We start from the raw sequence: 21,163 nt of genomic DNA on the forward strand, positions 1-21,163 counted from the left end.
CGCCACATTGCACCAGGTGCATGCAGGCCCCTCAGTGTTTCAATACACTGTGAACCCGAATAAGTTGGCAAAACTCAAAAAATATTTAAGTAAACAGAACTGGCAGATTTTTACTTTGTGCTCATAAATTGAAATATTTTAGTAAGCTAATTCATAGATTTAACTTTAAATTATCATGTAATCTCAACTTAAATATTTTAGCAGTGGAAACTTGGCTTACCTTTAAGGTGCTCTAAGCAATGTCACGCGTTTTTTAGGCCAAAACATTTTTTGTCACATACAGCAAACATCTCCACGCTATCCGCTAGCTGGCAGTCCCCTGAACACACTGTAAAAAAACGCGGTCTCTGTAGTCCGCGTTAGCTCCACAAACGTGGGCAGTCTGGACAACGAAGTATAACAAACAGTGCTCCAGCCAATAGCCGACAAGAATAAACCTTTTGTGGAGCTTACGCGGACCACATAGACCGCGGTTTTTTTTACAGTGTGTTCAGGGGACAGGCAGCTAGCGGATAGCGAGGAGATGTTTGCTGTATTTGACAAAAAATGTTTGGCCTAAAAAACATGTGACATTTAACTAGCTAATTCAATATATGCTAACTTGCTAATTGGTAACACACTGATTTGATAGCATTAGCATAGCATAACAACTGCAGAATGAGTATGCTATTATAATACAGTTACAATATTGAGCTATTCTCAAACCAAGCTCATGCTCCACTCGTCACCATGATGGTAACCCTCCCAAAAAAACACCACAGAAACTATTCTAAATTAGCATAGCAAAACAGTAAAGACAACTACCCCCCCCCCAATAAATAAATAAATAAATACAACAACAACAACAACAAAAAAATAAAAAAAACACAAAAAAAAACTTAATTTTAGCTTTTACTCTCGAGTGCCACAGCAAAGCATGCTGGGAAATAGAACAATTTATTTTCTTTAAATTTTAAATTTTTAAAAGTTAGTCTTAATTACAAGAAACAAGGTGGTAAAACTCAGATTACTTCAGAAAATGTGTCAGTTTTGAGAACTCAAAAGAAAAAGAAAGTTCTAAATGATCATAAAAGTTAATTTGATTGAGTAATCAAATAATTTGCTAATTTACAAAAAAATCAGCTAATTTGTTTAATTAAGTTTACCCTACTCAAACCAATTAATTATTTTGAGCGTTAGCATTTACAGTGTAATATAGCCACAAGACGTAAGTGATTTAAGTCTGGAGAAACATTACATTTGATGTAAATTTAACTTTGCTGCGATGACAGCATAATGCAAAATCCTAAAAGAATTGTAAAAATTAAAAATTAAAATTAAAAATTAAAAAACTCCAATTTACTTCAATTTTTCAAGTGCCTCAACGTAATGATAGTGGAAATTCATTTTTGTGTTAATGCTGTGGATCAAGTTTAACTTGCATTAAACTAGGGAAATTCTTTTTTTTACCAGATATATGTTTGCAAATAAATGACTTGGCTGCATGATTTCAACAAAGATCTGTAGTCTTGTGAGGAATATTGTGTTTCATCTGAGTAGCTGTTTAACCAAAGATTTTGAGACCCTGAGGAACAAGTTTTGTTTCATATAACTTTTTTTGTCCCTCTGGCTGTCAAACCAGTCTTTTCCTCTCGATTAGGGTTTGTTGTTTAACGGTTCCTCTAGCTGTATTCCCCCTCACCTTTCTTTTACTTTGGGTCAGTGGCTGTAATGACAGACTGCAGGTAGTTTTGACAACTGAGGTGACAATCACATGTTGGTCTCTAGGCTTGAAGTGTTCTTGCCTTTTCACACATTAGGCATTTGTGTTTATTGTCCCTTTCGCAGTCTTTTCTCTTGCCTGACCTCCTCTTTAGTGTGGATCAGATTGAATGGACTTAAGTCAGCCAAAAGCACTGATAATTACGTCTTGCTCTCTTGCTGCAAATGATGGCTGTTTCTTCTTGTGTTTAAGGCATGTTGTTTAACGGTTCCTTTGGTGATCTCCCTCCCTACGTCTCCTTTATGTGGGATGGATCACTAACTCTATTGGCAGATAGCAGGTAGATCTAACTTTGACTCAGCCTAAGCGTTGATGTTCACATCTTGATAAGCATGAATCCGACTGAAATATAGGTGAAAGTTTTGTGATGCATCTCTGCCGTTGTATTGAACATTCAGGAAATGTATTCTTTCTTTCTCCATTTCATGGTTTTAATTTAGCTTTTGGTTCAGTCTTTAATTTATAATGGAAAATGTTCCGCTCATTGTTATGTAATGCAACTGAAATATAGGTGAAAGGGACTTAAAGGGACAGTTCACTTAAAAAGCAAACAAACCTGTCATCCTTTACTCATCCTTATGTTGTTATAAGCCTGTATGACTTTGTTCTGTGAAACATAAAGGAAGATATGTTGAAGAATATTTAATCTGTTTTTGTCCATATAATGAATTGCAATGGGTTCCAAAACAACACTGAACCCCATTGACTCTCATGGAATGGAAAAAAAGAAAACAAAGCTTTTTCTATTGTGTTCAGCAGAAGAAAGAAAGTCCAGATTTGAAAATACATGATCGTTTTTTTTGTTGGTTTTTTTTAGCATTATTTCTTAATACTTTATATTTTAGTATTAGTTTAAGAATTTTGTTATGTGTTTTTTATTTTATTTATTTGTATACAGTTTATCAGTTTTGATAACTTCAGTGCTTCCACTTATTTCATTTCAGTTAGTTCATGCCAAAGCAAGACTTCTATTTTTGGTAACACTTTACAATAAGGTCTCATTTGTTTATGCATTAACTAACATGAACTAACCATGAGCAAATTTGTTACTGTATTTGTTAATGTTAATTAATAAAAATACAGTCCTTCATTGTTTGTTTATGTTCATTCACAGTGCATTTACTAATGTTAACAAATACAACTTTTGATTTTACTTATAGTAAATGCTGAAATTAGCATTAAAGATTAATAAATGCTGTAGAAATGCGTTTCATTATTAGTTCATGTTAACTAATTTCAACTAATGAAACCTTATTTTAAAGTGTTGCCCTATTTTTCTTAAGTTTAAGATTTTATACAATAACAGCACATTTTGGGTGAACTTTCCCTATGACTATAAATATGATAGCAATAAGGATGGTATAGCAATTGTGAATATGCATGTTTATTTAGGCAAATACAGTATATATTACAATCACAAAATATATAATTCAAACAACACAAATACAAAATATAGAACAATGGACAAATTCATATTCATGCCAAAAGTCAGTGCATTTATGCATGTTCCAGGCTTCAATTTTACAGAATTAATATGTGTTGCAAAAACAAAACAAAAACCACAACGGTACTGGGAGCAGTAGCCCAGGGCGATTAGTGTTGTCTTTTAGCTGCAACATGAATTAAATGATGTCAGCAAGTCTGAGTCTGAGAATAGCGTGTGAGAGAGCGTTCACACAACTGTCAGATAGAGGGAATCTCCTCCGTGTCCACTCGGACCTGCTGAACCAGGCACTGCGGTGGGAAGTTGGCTCACGATGCAGGCCGACCGCTCCCTCAAGTGCCTGCGGCCACAGTTCATACCTGATGGTGCTATGACCAGTGCTACACCTCTGTTCCCTCCCGTGGATACAGCAAGTCAGAGGAGCCCAGCACTGGATAGAGCTGGCTGGTGTACTGGTTGAGCATAGTGTCATTATAGCTGTCTGTGTATGGAGCGGGTGAAGTGGAGATGTTGGATGCGACAGGGGGAGGGATGTGGGTTTCCCATTGCGGCACGGTTGCGCTCGGCGAGTACGAGTCATACGCCCCAGTCGGAGAAGATCTTTGGCTCAAAGGCAATGCCAGGGGAGATGGGAGAAGAGCCTCTCTTGAGCCTGAAGCCACATCACCCATTTGACTTAGGAAGCCTTTGAGACACGGTGTCAGGTCTGTGGAGACTGGAGAGTTCCCTCTCTCGGACGTGTCGCTGGGCTCCTTAGGACTTGATAGAGCAGAGTCCGACCCAGAATAGCCTTTACCCTCGTCTTCGGCCAAAGAGTCAGACTTTCTCTTCCTTTTGCGACGGAAGTTGCCATTATCGAACATCTTCTCACAGTTTGGGTCAAGGGTCCAATAGTTGCCTTTACCTGTTCAACAGAAGTAACTTTATGTTATTTTGGCAGTTAAAAATGAACTTAAACTTAACTAAAACCCAAGCAGTTACACTAAAAGAAGAAGTTTGAGCATGTTCTAACCTGGATCGGTGTCATCTCTGGGCACTTTCATGAAGCAGTCGTTGAGCGAGAGATTATGCCGGATTGAGTTCTGCCAGCTGGCTTTGCTCTTGTTGTAGAAGGGGAAGTTGTCAGCCACATACTGATAGATCTGGCTAAGAGTGAGACGGCGGCTTGGGGCTCCGTGTATTGCCATCGCAATGAGTGCTGAGTAAGAGTATGGGGGCCGCACGAGTTTCATCAGATCTTCTTGGGAAGGCAGGGAGAACCAGCTGATGCTGCCGTCTGAGCCTCCGATTCCACCTGCAGCCATGTAGGGCTTCGTCATCCCGTAGTGCTGAGGCCCTCCGCTGAGACAGGGAGCCGGATTGAGCCCGGGCCCGTTGAACCACAGGTAAGGGTTGGAGGTCTGTCCGGCGTATTCTCCGAAATCGTACGCGGACGGCAGGGTTTGCTGTGGACTAGGCACAGACTGAGTGCTGTAGTAGTTGTCACCATACAGGCTGAACTCTTGGGACTCCTGCCCCATGCTGTGGAACTGGGGTGAAAGGGCTTGTGGAACAAATGACGTCATGCTTTCCTCCCTTTTCCCCTTCTGTTTGTTCTGTCGTTCTGGGAGAAATTACCTACTACTGTTCTGCTGCCTCTCTCTCACACAGGTGGATTGGTCAGGTGCATCACAACCTGACACCTGTCTCACCTGAAGTATTTATACAAGTTTTGTAACACCCTCTCTGCTCTGATTGGCTGTCACGGTCATACCTCAGCCCTCATTTGTTTGGGGGCGGGGGTGGCACCTCGGGGAATGGATGGGTGGTTAGATATATCAGTGAAATATCTTAAGTTTCATGAGTCACTCATGGGTTGATTCACTTAAATTCCTTAAATTAAAATAACTTTCATATCATTATATCACAAAACAAAAACTTGTGTATGTCACATAGCAAACATGTTGAATTTAGATATATTGGAACAGTTCTGGATCAGTTTCAAATGTGCACAATTTACCACAATTCAACTAATCATAGCATATTTAACACTACAATACAAGCAGAGATTATTGTGTTTTAATAAGCTATTAAAGTAAAAGGGGTAGAAAATTATTTGGTAGATAAAAAAAAAAATAAGTAGCCTAATTAAATCAATCGTGTCCAATTTGCTGACAAGGTTGCTGTGGCATTATAAACATCATGCCTTAGGCTTGGTTCATTTGTTTACATTTCACTTGAGATAATGCGATTTCAATTTGAGCCATTGGGTCTCAAACGTAATTTACATTCTTAAACAGTGCACGCGCACCACCCATTCCTCCACACGCAGTGACTCCCTGCCGTGTCGGAGCCGTGGCCTGATCGCGCGAGATTAATTGTTTAGTCTGACTTTGTAGTCTGTTTTATTTAACCGTCTGATCCGTTTTTCCAGCTATAGTGGCCAGATGATTAAAACCTGTTTTTGAAGTTACATCAAAACCGCAATGAGTGAGTAGGCCTGCCTTTTACCTTTAACGCGCGCTCATATTTAACGTAAATCGGCTAATTTTCGCGGGCGAAAAGGAATCCAACTCCCGAGGACGAAAAAGTTCCACACACCGATTTCGCTCATTTTCTAGTTGGTCCCGTGACGTCTAAAATATTTACCATCATGTTTTCACTTTATTTTAAGTTGTATTTGTTACACTGCTATTTAAGTAGCCTACTGAGTAATATTAAATAAATACATGTAGCCTACATCTGTTGCTTTTTCCTATAGGGTTTGGTTCAGGGTTAGTTGCATGTAGGCCTAGTTATACATAATTTATAGTTATTACTATTTTAACTACATGTAACATATGTAACAATGACACTGCAAGTGTAGTTACACTTTTTTTAAGGTGTCAGCGTTACAGTGTAATTATATATTTAAATACTGAGTGATATTAATTAACTGTTAAAAGTTATGGTCGGATTAGGGTTTGGTTTAGGGTTAGTTGTGTGTAATTATGCATTATTTACTGTTATTTCTATGTACATGTAACGTGTTATAAGGAGGTCACTGTAAAATAAAGTGTTACCGTAAGTGTTGCTGCCACTTCAATTGCAGTCTGCCCTAACTTGACTCTCAAAGCAGATTATTTGGGGGAAAAGGGAAATTGGCAAAGATCACTTTGTCTTTTTTTTATTTTTTATTAATATTGGCTGTTATCCAGAACCCATTTAACAAACAAAAGCACCCATGAATCCGACAGTCTTCCCCAAACAGCATTATTATTGTAACCTGTTGTTTTGAGGTTTCATTCCTAAGTAATGTAACCGAATCCCCTTTTGTACACCGATGTGTTGTAAACTCGGAGACAGTTTGATAGACGTGAGATCATTTAGGGGAAACTGTGTCCTGCACTTCACCTTGAGTCTTCAAATTATTAATGGCAGGTGAACAGAAAGATTTCACAGAAAGAAACGCCCAAACACGAATCCTTGTTGACAGTGCCATTAATCCTCAATGAGTTCCTCACACTTGTAGAATTATAATCTTTATTGTCTTGTCAATATACATTTCATATTTCATGATCACACTAATTTAACAACAACTAAACGGGACATCCTGGAAAATTTCAAACTAAAAAGTAACCAGACTGATTAGTTGGAGAAATAACTATAACGGTGAAAAAAATATTGATAAAGTAGGCTACTCTTTTAGTTTATATGGACATATGTTCAGTACTATGCAATGTGCAGCTATGCATTTAAAAACTTTACAATATTTTATAGACCATCAGAGACATTTTTACACACACCTGAGAGTTTTTGACAGTTATGAATTGTGTTGATTTGAAGAAGTTGAGTTAGGGAAAAAAAAAATGCAATCATGAAATGAAAAAGCAAAAGTAGTTACTGTGAATTAGTCATGTAGAATACATGTTTAATATCGAGCTGGATAAATCAGAGCACACTGGTTCTGTTGGCCTGATTCTCGGTTCTTAGCATCAATAAGAAGGAGCGGCATGTGTTTGTGCTGGTTAATAATGTCGGCGACCCGCTCAAAAGTCTGCCAAAGACAATGAACAGTGTTACAAGCGTTGCTCATTAAGCATGTAGCTATGATTGAAGACATACAAAACAACAACAGTTACCTCTGAGGCTTTCATCCCAGTGCCTAGCATGAAGCCATCTCGGAGTCTGCGGATCTGAATATTGTAAACTTTGTCCTGGTACAGGACCACGAGTGTGTAAGGCTGGTTAGAGGATCGATTTGAGCTGTCTCGCACAAGGAACGTCCCATCCTAACAAGGGGGCAACATTTCAACAAATTACCTTTTTTTAACCTGAGAATGACATTTTTATTATACAATTTCAATGAGAGGTTAAGAGCACAAAGCCTCACCCTGTTAACTCTTCTCAGACAGCTCTCTGCCTCACCGCGGGTGATCTGACCCATATACCAAGCTGGATCCATGTCCTATAAATGGAGAAACAATGAGATATTAGGGCACGACTAATGAGAAATGTTTGCCTTTTAAACATTTCACAAAAGACCTAATAGTGACATGAGTAAAATGTGGCATCGAACAGGCTGTTATAACTAGCCTACACTGTAATAAAGCCACTGGCACCTTGGAGAAGTAAAAATACACTATAAACTAAAAAAAAAGGAATGTTTTGAATTCCTGGAGTAGCCTACGTTTTACAAGAAAATACTTTTGTTCGTGTTACTGTTAAATTCATGTTTAATTCAGTGTTACATACCTTTCTTTGTAATTATTTGTGAAATTTACAAGCAATTTCTGAGTGAAAATCGTTTCAAAATAGTTTTTTTTCCCCCAGTGAAAGTAGACTCAGTCATTCATGGAGCAGCTCAACGGAAATACAAGGGCGCCCTCTTCTGGTTGGTCTGTAGTGGTGTGATTGTTCGTCAGCAGCAGTGTTGCCAAGTTAATTTTTTGTTGCCAAAAATTGGGCTACTTTTACTCTGTTGCCGTGGGTAGTTTTTTGAGTCTATATTTTTACTGGGGGATCCTGGATTGGGCTGGTTTTGATTAACAGTTGGGCAGGTTGTTTTTTGGTGCACTGATGCAATGAACCATGTAAGGGAACAGGTTTTTATGAAAATGTTTTTTTTTTTTCCCTTCTAAAAATGAACATTGATTCACTTCATTACTTAATTTGTGTCAACTCCGTCAGACGCACAAAAAAGCATGCAGATTTAATGGAATCCATCCAAAAACAGTGTAAAGTCTTCAGTTATGTAATATTGGTATTCAGTAAAGGAGCTAAGTCATAAAATAGTACATTCTCTTATATATTACCAATTCAATGATGTTTTAACATTTTTACACAATAAACTGAACAAAGAATAACAAATTTCTTTCAAAATGAACAAAAACCTTAAATACTGACAGTGTTGACAAAGGTCCAGCTGGGGCTAAATATACAGTATCTATATATGTAAATAGAATAATGAAACAACATTAGAAGAATTCCTCATATGCATATGCAAAAATATTAAATCACATTATACAGACTTTTTGAGAGCACTTGTCAACCATCAGACATCATTAATTTGAAAAATTAATTTCAAATTAATTTGCGGTGACGGAGTTGACATGTTAAAGCTGTGGCCGCAGAAACTTCAATATTGCTTGTTTAAAATATAAAAAAAATTATAACTTCCAGGACTATTTGTCCTATACATAGGGAAGTCTTCAGTGTTAAAGCTGCCCATGACACTGCCTGATTTATTCAGAATTATAAGTTTTACACTTTGACCTCATGCTGAGGACAGGTTAACCTACATATGTTTTAAGTATAGTTAAATAATTAAAGCATAAGCAATGAATGCCCCTAGTATACAAATTTCCTTTAGATTTATCTTTTTAAGTATTTTTATTTTGTTGAAATTCTTACTTTTGAACATAAATAGGGCTTTTGTGTTTAGGACATGTTTTGTCCCTTATCTCAAGAATCAGTTTGTGCTGACCTGGCAACCCTAGTCAGCAGCTGAAGCATTTCAAAGTACTGTACCTGCATGCCGCCCATGTCTGTTTGTTGTGGTGGCACTGCTCTCGCACTTCTCCGGTGATCGTTCATTGCTTTTATTATACAACATAACGGGTGTAATTAGTTATTTTCATTGACTAAATATAGTAAGACAAATCAAACTAGTGTAATGCGTGCTTACCCTCCTGCAGTTTTGCTGGTAGTGATCGGCTGGGGCTAACACTGTGTGAAATGGGACAGAAAAATAGTCAAATATAATGGAGGATCTGCACTTTTTTCAGTATTAATTTGGCAGCATGTTCTTAAGTAATATCAAATCTGACCACCCACAGCAGTGTTCTCAATTGAATACACACTTGTCTGTTTGAAAGGCCTGTCCGTGGGTTCCTGGTGGTCTTGGTGAAGGATTCCTGGCGTGCAGTGGAAATGTGTTGGAGCTGTGCCTGGCAGCTGTAAAACCGTGAGTATTCAAACATTGGGCTTTTGTGCTTTCTTTACTAATTATTTATTGGTGTTAAAGCTGGCTCTCTTATCAAAATATGCAAATACACAAAATAAGAAAATGACTTACTGTCATCGTGAAACTGTTGAAGAGAAAAAACAGTAACATTAAGTGAGTGAATTGCAAAACGATTAGGCCTACGTGTGTGTGTGTGTGTGTGTGTGTGTGTGTGTGTGTGCGTGCGTGCTTATTGTGATTACCTCGTTTCTGTGGTCAAGATTCCTGTTGGAAAAAGAAATACAGGTTACATTGGCAGCTCTGTGAATAGAATGGTGTAGCTTTAAATTCTTGAACCTGACCTGTTTTGAGAGTAGCCTGGCGTAACTGAGGAGGCACTTCTGCGCACCCCTGGTGGAGGAAGTGAGGGTTTGGGAATCCTTATTGGGTCTCCTGGCAACTCCACTGCAGGGAGTCTGAGAGGAGCAGCATTAATGCTGTAGGATAAAAAGCATATGACATCCTGAAAAATGGATAACAAACCTATCATACTTTAATGACATAACAGAGATTTATAGTAATTGCCCTGACCGCTGCTATGAATGTGATTTCAGCAAGTAGAACATGTTCCTGGAACAACATTCCAATCAACCAATCAGATTTGAGGGACACGTTTAGGCTTAAAACAAGGGTTAGACCAGGGGTCTCAAACTCATTTTACCTGGGGACTGCTGGAGGTAGACTCTGGGTCAGGCTGGGCCGCATCAAGTATTACACATAAAAAGTGTTTCAAGTATTCCAAAAAAAAGTAGCACAACTGATCCAATCTTCTCAATCTTTATTATTAACAGTTCTTCAACATGAATCTTTCTTCTGAACATGAACTGTTCCTCTGAATTTGAACTAAATATAGCCTATAGAAATTAAATCATGTAATATGAAATAATGAATGATTTTAATTTTATTTTAAATAATAGTCCCGATATTCTTCGCATGAGTGAGTGAATAAATACATAGATCCGCGAAAATGTTCAAATTCCCTAGTGGTCTGGTGGTAGAATTTTTGTCCACCGTGTCAAAGGTTCCGGCTTCTAATCCGCTCTCATGTAGTTTTTCTTCATTATAATCAAAGATGTTCATCAATGATTGTATAATAAGACCATGGACACGTTTGCATTTTGTTTTGTGATTTCACCGGAAACAATAGAGTCTTTCTCAGCAACGGCATTAAGCGATAGATTGACGCACTCGTCTGTGTGTGAAGACTGCGCAGTGTGCACGAGCCAAAAGAGAATGTAAACTCCGCCTACTTTGATTTGATTGGCCATCTCAATCATTTTGACATTGACAAACGCTGTTAGACCACTTTCGTTTCAACTGTGTGATCAGCTTCGTTCGTCTGTTCCTGTCAATCAAGCGGTGTCAACCAATTATACTGCATGAGGGAGGGGCGAGCCAACTCTCTCTCTCTCTCTCCCTCTCTCTCTCCCTCTCACACACACACATACACACAAAGGAGGCAGCAAGCGTGGCAAGTGGCAAGCGCTGCACACGCAACGACTCAGCAAAAAGGTGCTTTTCAGAGCAACGCGCAGGCCGCACTAACACTAAACTTTGATATCAAGAAGGGGGCCACAAAATATCATCCTGCGGGCCGCGAGTTTGAGACCCCTGGGTTAGACACTTCTACCCATTCTTATACATCTATCATTTCCCTCTGATTTTAGGGATAAATTATGGGCAGGGTTAGATTTAGGGGTAGAGATAGGGTAAAAGGGATAGTTCATCCAAAAACGAAAATGTTACGTTTTTCTGCTTACCCCAAAGGCATCCAAGATGTAGGTGTCTTTGTTTCTTCAGTAGAAAACAAATTAAGATTTTTAACTCCAACAGTTGCAGTGTGATAGTCGTATAATGCATGTCTATGGGGTCCAATTCTATTAAAAAAACATGCACAGACAACTTCAAATTAAGCCCTGCGTCTCGTGATGACACATTGATGTCTTAAGACACGAAACGATCGGTTTCTGCGAGAAACCAAGCAGTATTTATGCTATTATTTCACCTATTATCAGATGAATGTCATCAGCTCTCCAGACCGCCATAACTTCCTGTGAATTAGGTCAAAATACTGGCGCTGTCATAGATATATACATAGATGCCTCATTAGTGCCTGCGCGGATCGGTCGAATGAGAAATCTACGTATATATTTCTATGATCGTGCCGGTATTTTGACCTTATTCGCAGGAAGTTATGGCGGTCTGGAGAGCTGATGACATTCGTCTGATAATAGGTGAAATAATAGCATAAATACCGTTCGGTTTCTTGCAGAAACCGATCGTTTCGTGTCTTAAGACATCAATGTGTCGTCATGAGACGCAGGGTTTAATTTGAAGTTGTCTGTGCATGTTTTTTTTACTCTAATAGAATTGGACCCCATTCACATGCATTATACGACTGACAGACGGCAACGGTTGGAGTTAAAAATCTTCATTTGTGTTCTACTGAAGAAACAAAGACACCTACATCTTGGATGCCCTGGGGGTAAGCAGAAAAACATCAAATTTTCATTTTTGGGTGAACTATCCCTTTAAGACTATGTTTTTGGACAGGAATGTTGTTCCAGGATCAACAAAAGATGGAACATGCCGTATGACCTATAAATACATAATACCTATGCATGTATATGTATAAATGTATACATATACATGTATGTAAATGTATAATAAAATGTCTAAATACCTATACATTTATATAAATATAAATGTAGCATATTCTATGTACACAGATGTAATTGATGTCATTCAGTAATTTCATTGTGATCATGCTATAAAGTAAACAAACCAATAAGAGATAAATAGTAGTTACTATTAATAAATAGTCAATTATGACACTAAATATTGTCATACTAAAGCTGCACATGCAGTACTATTAAACAAAAGTTAACTAAATTAAATCACTGTACCTTCTTGGCGGTAGGACAGCCTGCAGAAAAAATAAATGATTAGAGAACCATCACAGAACCATTTATCACAGAGATATTAAAATATAAAATTATTGTTTTTAGTCAAAATGGAACTTTGAAATAGACTATATTTTAGGGGGTAAAGGTAATTTATATTTCAAGCATATAGTGGAATAATAATAACATCATTGGCATTAATTATTATGTTGTTAGTAATAATAATTCTAATTATATATATATGATGCTAAATATTTATTGATTAATATACCTAATAATGATATGTTTATTGATTCATAAAACATCAGACAAATCAAACTTACTCTGTCAAGCGAGCTAGTGCCCCTTCCACCTGTGAAGACACAAATAGTTTAAAGGTTGATAAAGCATACAACCCTTTATTAGAAAGAAATAGTCAAAGACCTTTTAGCCTTTATGATTTGCTTTAAAGCACTAAGAAATAAGTGTGTGAGTGGCAGTGACCTGCTACAGGTGGAGGAGGGTGGCTTCGGTCCAGAGTTCCTGGCTTTTTGCTGCGGTCTACAGCAGGTGCTACAGGAACACGGGACGGTAGAAATCACATATAGAAAAGGGGGATAAATTCAATAACATCACACCAGGGACATCACTAGGATTGGAAGACAGGGGGGGGGGCTTAGCCCCCAGGGTATTTGTAACTTGCGTTTGCAAAATCTTTGCAATCACATCTAGAGCTACACTTAACAACCAGTCAAGAAAACCAAGATGTTAACAAGTAAAACGTGACAGACATATCCTCTTCTTCCATTTCTACTCTGTTAAAGAAAAGTTAGTGTAATGTTAGCTTTTAGACAAATCAAAGCTGCATGGGGGAATTTTATTAGGTCAGACTTTGCTCCTGATGAGTTACTATAAGCAATGACTTAAATGGTATCTGTCTGCTCATGTAAATGTATGATAAAGTAATAGCATACTATATCTAATTCCTCTCTATATAAGATAAGTTGTCCACAGAATGCTATTTAATTACACAGAGCCGCATGTATTCAACCCATTTTTGAGCCAAAATACAAATATACAGCTAAACCTGAACCTAAATTGAGCTAAACCTATACAAATACCACAGCTGTACAATTTTCACACCCTATACTAAATTTACCTTATACAATAGCCTACTCATCTGACACACACACACACACACACACTCATGAAGCAGAAAACATAAAATTATTTAATATTTGAATCACAGCTTATAGTGTTTTGACATCGACAACCCAAGTGCATTTTACCTCAAACTTGCGACTAGTTAACTTTCTAAAGTAGCAATCGCTTCTCGGGTCGACATTAACACACTGACAAAATTATATTCTGAATTAAAAATATTTTTATACCACTTTTTAATGTGTGATTGTGTAAAGGTGTTCACGAGATATCAACCTTTCGCGAACTTGCTTTCAACGTCGAACACTCGTTCATGAAGACGCCGGTGTGCACGGAAGGGAGGGGCTGTGTGTGTGTGTGTGTGTGTGTGTGTGTGTGGGGGGCGCGCGTGTGTTTTAGAGAGAGCGTGAGTGAGAGCCGCAGGGAAAGGAAATGCAGCTGAACGTTATTTGCTCTATGAAAAACATTGATAAAGACGAAAACTAAGGACATTTAATCTATAATTTTATTTTAGTTAGTTTGGCCAAACACACATTACAGTTTTGGTTAGTTATCGTTTATTTGTAATGCCTCGTTTTTATTTTTATTTCAGTTAACGACAACCCACCTAGTTTACGTTTTACGTTACGTTTACTTGCAGTAGTGCTCCGGTCTGCAACGCTCTGAAAGCTGCCACAGTTCACACCAATGCAACGAGACGCGGTGCATCATCTTGATAGCACAACGACTCTTTGTACTTCTGTCCAACTTCCGACTTTTCTGCTATTTTTTTGTAGCTGGATATATATCATTTGTTGCGTCTAAATATGAATGATACGGTTATTGATAAATCAAATTGTTATTGTTGTTCTTATTATCATTTAGGGGGGCTTAGGAACATTTTGGGGTAGCTTCAGCCCCCCCTAAAATAGGCCTAACGACGTCCCTGCATCACACCCAGATTAGCTTTCACTGAGAATAAATATACTCTCTTAAGCCCAAAGTATACTTCACTCTTGACGCGTATGCGATGGTCAGTGCACATTTTGTCATCAGAGGAGTATGCGTGTACTGTACTGTACTATACGCACACTGCCGGATTTGTTGTACTTTGTATGACCAGGTCGCACATGCGCATTACATTTTTTTGCAGTATTTACATGGGTTGTAACTCATTGCGAGAGAGAGTGCTCAAAACTGCGCATATGCATGCCTGTGTACACGTAGGAGTCAAAAGAAGTATACTTTTCAAGGCTGTGCTTTCTACTGTGTGCATAAAAAAAATTAAGCATACTTTGGGCTTTACCTGGGGGTCTTTTTAGGGGCCGCTCTTCTCTCAGATGTAGTCCAACCTACAGAATATAAAGAGTTTATTGCAAAGAAGATTCAAAAAATTTAAATTAGAGATAAAGTGGGACACATAATATTTGGAAATAGGAAGGACTCACATTTTGCCGCTCCACAGGAGGGAGAGAGGGTCCGGGGCCCGGGCGCTCCGGAGGCACAGGCGGTTGGCTTCTGCTCACTCCACGTGTGCGGTTATTATCTGATAAATCAAGGAATCCCATCATGACTTTTCCAAAGGACTGAGACAGCAATAGGATGGAAAAGTGTCCACTTTTGCGTACCAATATAATCACTGTTTTCCATGGGTTTAGCGGGACAGATCTGGGCCGCGTCTTCTTTAGGCTCACATGGAGGAGGCTCATAGCCATTATCACTGTCTGACCCCTCCTCCGGGGACTCATAGTCTCCACCGCTAGCATCACCATCTTCTGAATTATTATCCTCGGTAGGATCCTCGTAGTCGTCTTCACTGTCCTTAATGAGGAAAGAATATATGCGTTCTGCCTGTCAGATGTGATGCTGATCACTTCAAAACACTTTAAGACACAAATAAGAGACTTACAAACTCTTCAGGGTCCCACGCTTGATCCTCATATTGGTCAACTGAAAATAGTAAGAGCAGGCAACTTCTAGACAATGTCTTTAAAAGCAAACTTGTAGCATTGGATATATTCTACTTTAAATCATACCTGCTGGTTGTGGGAAGCTGGGAACTGGTTGTGATGGCCTGTTAAAAATCAATAAGGATAATTAGTCGCATATACTGACAGTAGATGCACTATATGGTCATTTATTCACCCTCATGTGGTTCCAAACCTGAAAGACTTTTTATTTAAAAAAATGTATCAGTTATTGTTTTTTCTTTGTACATAATGAAAGTCAATGAGGTCCCCTTTGACTTTCAATGTAAAAGCAAAAAAAAAAAGAGTTTCTCAAATAACATTCTCCTTTTATGTTCAGCAGAAGAAAGGGTTTGGAACCACATGAGAGTGAGTAAATGATGACATAATGATACATTTTATGTGAACTAACCCATTAAAAAAAAATATGTTTATTCAGCAAGGATGCATTAAATTGATCAAAACAATAAAAGACATTTATAATGTTGCAAAATTATTTCTATTTTTAAAAATGCTGTTCTTTTGAAATTTCTATTCATAAAAGAAACCTGGAAAAAAATGTAGGCAGCACAACTGCTTTCAAAATTGATGTTAAATGTTTCTTGAGAAGCAAATCAGCATATTAATATGATTTCTGAAGGATCATGTGACAACGAAGACTGGAGTAATGATGCTGAAAAATTAGCTTTGACATCACAGCAATAAATTACATTTTAAAATATATTAAAATAGAAAACAGTTAGTCTAAATTGTAATAATATTTCTGTTTTCACTGTTTTTGATCAAATAAATGCAGCCTTGGTGAGCGTATAAGAGACTTCAAAAACATTAAACATAACCCCAAACTTTTAACAGTAGAGTATATGGTAGAGTACTGGCCTTATTGCTGGAATCGGTGAAAAGAATCTTTTCTTCTCTTTGTTGATTTCCTGACAAATCTTGGAGATAAGCCTGCAAATATTAGGAAACACCAGTTTCAAATCCTCAAAGTGTAACTAACACTGCTGGCATGTTATTGATTAGTAGGCATTTTATGTGTAAGAACAGCATGTAATTATTGCGTTATGTATAATGTCTGAGAGTTCAGCTCAGGCAGGCAGGATGTGGTAACAGAAACATAATTTTTCTGGCCTATTTTCTGTGCACTTGACACTGCTTACTAAATTAACAACAATCATATTACCATGAAGTCACTGTGATGTATCTAATGCAAAAATTAGGGGAAAAATCAATAACATCTGCTTATTTAAGTTTTATTGAGGTGTGGGGGGCTTCAAACATTTAGCACCAAACATGCTTTACAAAAGAATTTCTGCATCAACGCGATGGTTCCTGCCACATCTGCTTCTCTGGTTTATCTTTCCTGTGCAGTGTTTCCTCTAAGTCACTATGTCATCGATGGTGTTCTTGCACGTTTCTACCTGTTTGTGCACTGTTAATCTGTACAATACTTTTACTTACTGCACAATACATTTTTAAATAAAGAAATAGTGTCTTTGAATACTGTGGATATGATAAATTACACTTTATGCCAAATAAATTCTAAAGTTGTCTAAAGTATTAGCGATTTACCCAGACTAAGAAAAACAAACAAACACACACAAAATAAGCAGAAAAAAATACACAGTCAGTACTTACGGCGCATGAAGCTTGGGGAACTTTTGAAGGTCATTTTCAGTCATACTCTAAAATAAAAATACAGCCTGATTTTATTTATATTATATATATATATATATATATATATATATATATATATATATATATATATATATATATATATATATTAGTGCTGTCACATTGATTAATCACATCAAACATATAGTTTTTGTTTGCTTAATATATGTATACTATGTGTGTGTGTGTGTATACAGTGTATATATATATATATACACACACACACACACACACACACACACACACACACACACACACACACACACACACACACACACACACACACACACACACACACACACACACACATGTTGGGTTTTCATGTTTTATGGGGACTTTCCATAGGCGTAATGGTTTTTATACTGTACATACCGTATATTCTATCCCCCTACACTGCCCCTACCCCTAAACCTAACCCTCACAGGAGACATTCTGCAATTTTACATTTTCAAAAAACATCACTTAGTCTGATTTATAAGATGTTTTCCTCATGGGGACCTAAAAATGTCCCCACAAGGATGAGGATTTCGGATATTGCTATCTTTGTGGGGACATCTTGTCCCCATAACGTGATGATTACCAGTCCACACACACACACACACACACACACACACACACACACACACACACACACACACACACACACACACACACACACACACACACACACACACACACACACACACACACACACACACACACACACACACACACACACTCACACACTCACACACACTCTATAGTTTAGAAAATGGTAATAAAATAGGACAAGAACTGTGTCAGAACAAATTAATCTTAATAATGTCAGATAACTTTGATGAAGGTATGTAATGGTTTAACAATCGACCAATCAGCTGTCAGCTGTTAAATTTAAGTACACAATTAGATAATACCAGTTTAGGTCAAACAAGTACCAAGCAATGCTAACTTTTGTTCAGTCTGTGGTGTAAAAGGTAGCATTAGCAATTAAAGAAAAAACACTTAAGCGAAACATGGTCAGGTCAAAGTTTCTGAAAAATTTCGAATAGTTCAAATTTTTATCAATTTTTTAGAAGACTTTTTGGGTATAGTATGTCACAGTTTACTTTATTTTGCTATTGTCACTTACATAAATGAACTATACCTGTTCCATAATCGATATATATAAATTATTTAACTCTTGAGTGATTATGAGTTCTAACATTTCTTGGTAGTTTTAGATTCTAATAACAGCAGTTCCTGAATTGTTGGATCAAGGGAAACAATGATGCCACATTGAGTCAGACCACAAACTTGTAAAGGGAAATTTTGGTTTGGGCTCCTTAAAGAACATAACTATTTACACAATTTTACAAATAGTTAAAAAAAAAAAAACACATAAAATAAAATCACACTGCATAGGACGAGAAATGTACGAAATTTTGATGATATACAAAATTATGACGCATATTAGAATGATCTCTAAAGGACCATGTGACACTGAAGACTGGAGTAATGGCATTATTTTAAATTGTAATACTTATTTTTAAAAACACTGAAAAGTGTAGAAAAAAGGCTGAAAATGGTTATTTCTGTTTTCTAATGCAAAAGTTAGGTTGTGACTCAGCAAAACCAGTGTCCGAATTCTAAATGGTACATACCAGGAACCTTTGTCCACTGATGTTATGTCGTGTTATGACCTTATCACATCCAGTTAGATTCCGCTAAAGATAATGAAAAGGAAATGATGTCAGTTGAATATACAGGATCGCACACATATACACATATCTCCTATGAATAAACAAATTAAATATTTAATATCAAATATAAGTCTATAAAAGTACATTCAATGCTATTTTAGTTTCATTGGTGCTACTTCTACTTCTCCCATTTATCAATTTTTAAATGGCATTAAATGTGTGCTTACGGTCTATAGAATAAACATTTTAATAATGCGTCGATTACAACAGATATATATCTTTTTCAATTTCAATTCATGTGATTTGACATTGAAAGATGAAAAGAGAAAGCAACTTACTTTCCTCAGAAAGTCTGCTAACCGTTGTGAATCCCAGCTCAGAACCTCCGATTTGGATGGAATACTGTCAAAACTCATTATTCCAAATGTACTACACTTGCTTATGAATATCAAATCTAAGATGTCTTTAAGCATTGAAAAAAAAATGTGCCACTCTCACAGCGAGTTCACACTGTGTCTGACGCTATGCCCACCGAGAACACGAGGAGACTGGTGTCAAATCAAGAAAAATCAATCAAAGAAAAAACAACAAAAAATAGACAATTTGATAGTTTCAAATGTAGGCGGGGAAGATTTACTATTACTAAAATTCTACCAACATTTTCAAAAAATACTAAAAACCCAACACCCCGGATTCGCCTGAGCGCTGTATGAAAAGAAAGAATGACATCCACTTCCCCATAGACTTCCTGTTAATGATTGTTGTGACAAATAGGGGAAGTACAGCCCCTTCATGAAAAAAACAAGATATTTCTTTATATATATCATAATTCATCCTCACCCACTCAGATTGATGTAGGCTAGACTATAAATATTTGGACACTACCAAACAATGTTATTTATTTGGCCTCATGTTTTTTTTAAACCGGCCTGTTCCACGTCATTTGATTAAAAAAATATGGTTTGGAATTTTGATAAATAACTTTTAACAATTTAAACTTTTTAAACAATGAACCTTTGCCGGTCACAGTGCAAAATCACTGTATGAGCAGTACACTTGCTATCATGACTGCTTAATTTGCAAGCAGAAATGATAACACATGCACATGGACAGCTAAGTTTACAACACAAATGACATGTGCATTTTGATTGATAATTACCAGCTATTTGTATCATATTAATTTAACCATAAATGTATACCATCTTTTTTTTTTTGACAATTGCACTTTTTTTTTTAAGAATACCGGTTAAATTGCGCAAGTTTTGTAAGCTTCATTTCAAAATAAGCACCCAAATTGTTTTGTGGGAAATTACGAAATACCTAATTTGCAAAAAGAACGTTTTTTTTTTTTTTTGCTGATTGTGACCTGCAAACAAGATGTCTGGTTCAGTCCCTGAACTGCATTTAACACCCACAGCTGGAAACTATGAGTTGCAAGCTTTCAGTTGCTCCTGTTCTTGGGTCTTTCATGGAAATATCTCCGTAAATCTCTCTTCCATCACTGAATATCTACTTTGATGAAGCTGTAATGTGTATTTGATTCACAAACCTGTAAACGGATGTTCAGATAGTTATATTACATTCATTTGATGTCATACAACCAAACACATACAATACCCCTGCCTTGTCACACAGTTATTTCCATTTCCTGGCTGCTTAGGCAGTAGAGGCTGGTAAAGTGGGTGTATTAAAATCTTTTTGGGTTCTTGATTCGAGGTAATGTCATTCTGTTGTTTATACGTCAGTGATGTTTAAAGGTTCTCCCACGCTGAATTCAGCTGTAACCTAACTTGAATTTATTTTAGTGGAAACTATCATTTGCAATGGCTCTTTAGACACTCTTTCTTTTGGCCATTATTGCTGATTTTAAATTATTTGAGCATTTTGTGACTGATGGTTAAGATTGTTTATAACTCAGTGACAGTCTATGGTCTCACGTTTGTCTTTGAGATCACAAACCCGTCATTGGTGCTCAGTTTTTCCTCATTTCTGATAAAACTGACATGCAATATTTCCTCTTTAACTGTGCACAATGGCAATGTTGCATTTATAGGCAAATGAAAGGCCTGAAGCCTTTGGCCACGTCACCTTATGTCTCTGAATCTGAACTATAAGGCCACACAGCTGAGCTGCTTCCCTTTATGAATAGACATTTTGGTCTTTGTTGGAATAT

At 37.2% G+C, this 21,163-nt stretch overlaps 2 protein-coding genes across 2 annotated transcripts; both read right to left on the reverse strand.

Annotated features, from left to right (window-relative positions):
- Positions 1 to 3,117: 3,117 nt before the first annotated feature.
- foxi3a (forkhead box I3a) lies at positions 3,118 to 4,878 on the reverse strand. Its single transcript, XM_079835051.1, has 2 exons — positions 4,219 to 4,878; positions 3,118 to 4,110 (listed from the first exon to the last, which is right to left on the reverse strand). Exons 1-2 carry the CDS (start codon positions 4,769 to 4,771, stop codon positions 3,587 to 3,589), a joined length of 1,077 nt encoding a protein of 358 aa, XP_079691177.1. The 5' UTR covers positions 4,772 to 4,878; the 3' UTR covers positions 3,118 to 3,586.
- Positions 4,879 to 6,363: 1,485 nt separating this feature from the next.
- On the reverse strand, positions 6,364 to 19,703 carry lcp2a (lymphocyte cytosolic protein 2a). Its single transcript, XM_079834857.1, has 21 exons — positions 19,329 to 19,703; positions 18,952 to 19,014; positions 17,297 to 17,343; positions 16,538 to 16,609; positions 15,728 to 15,765; positions 15,601 to 15,641; positions 15,320 to 15,512; positions 15,140 to 15,237; positions 14,998 to 15,043; positions 13,056 to 13,124; positions 12,896 to 12,924; positions 12,576 to 12,595; positions 9,972 to 10,106; positions 9,873 to 9,894; positions 9,742 to 9,754; positions 9,527 to 9,620; positions 9,352 to 9,392; positions 9,195 to 9,262; positions 7,558 to 7,632; positions 7,307 to 7,456; positions 6,364 to 7,221 (listed from the first exon to the last, which is right to left on the reverse strand). Exons 1-21 carry the CDS (start codon positions 19,461 to 19,463, stop codon positions 7,096 to 7,098), a joined length of 1,575 nt encoding a protein of 524 aa, XP_079690983.1. The 5' UTR covers positions 19,464 to 19,703; the 3' UTR covers positions 6,364 to 7,095.
- Between the last annotated feature and the right edge of the window lie 1,460 nt (positions 19,704 to 21,163).

This window comes from Gobio gobio (assembly GCF_949357685.1).
Source record: "Gobio gobio genome assembly, chromosome: 14".
NCBI lineage: Eukaryota > Metazoa > Chordata > Actinopteri > Cypriniformes > Gobionidae > Gobio > Gobio gobio.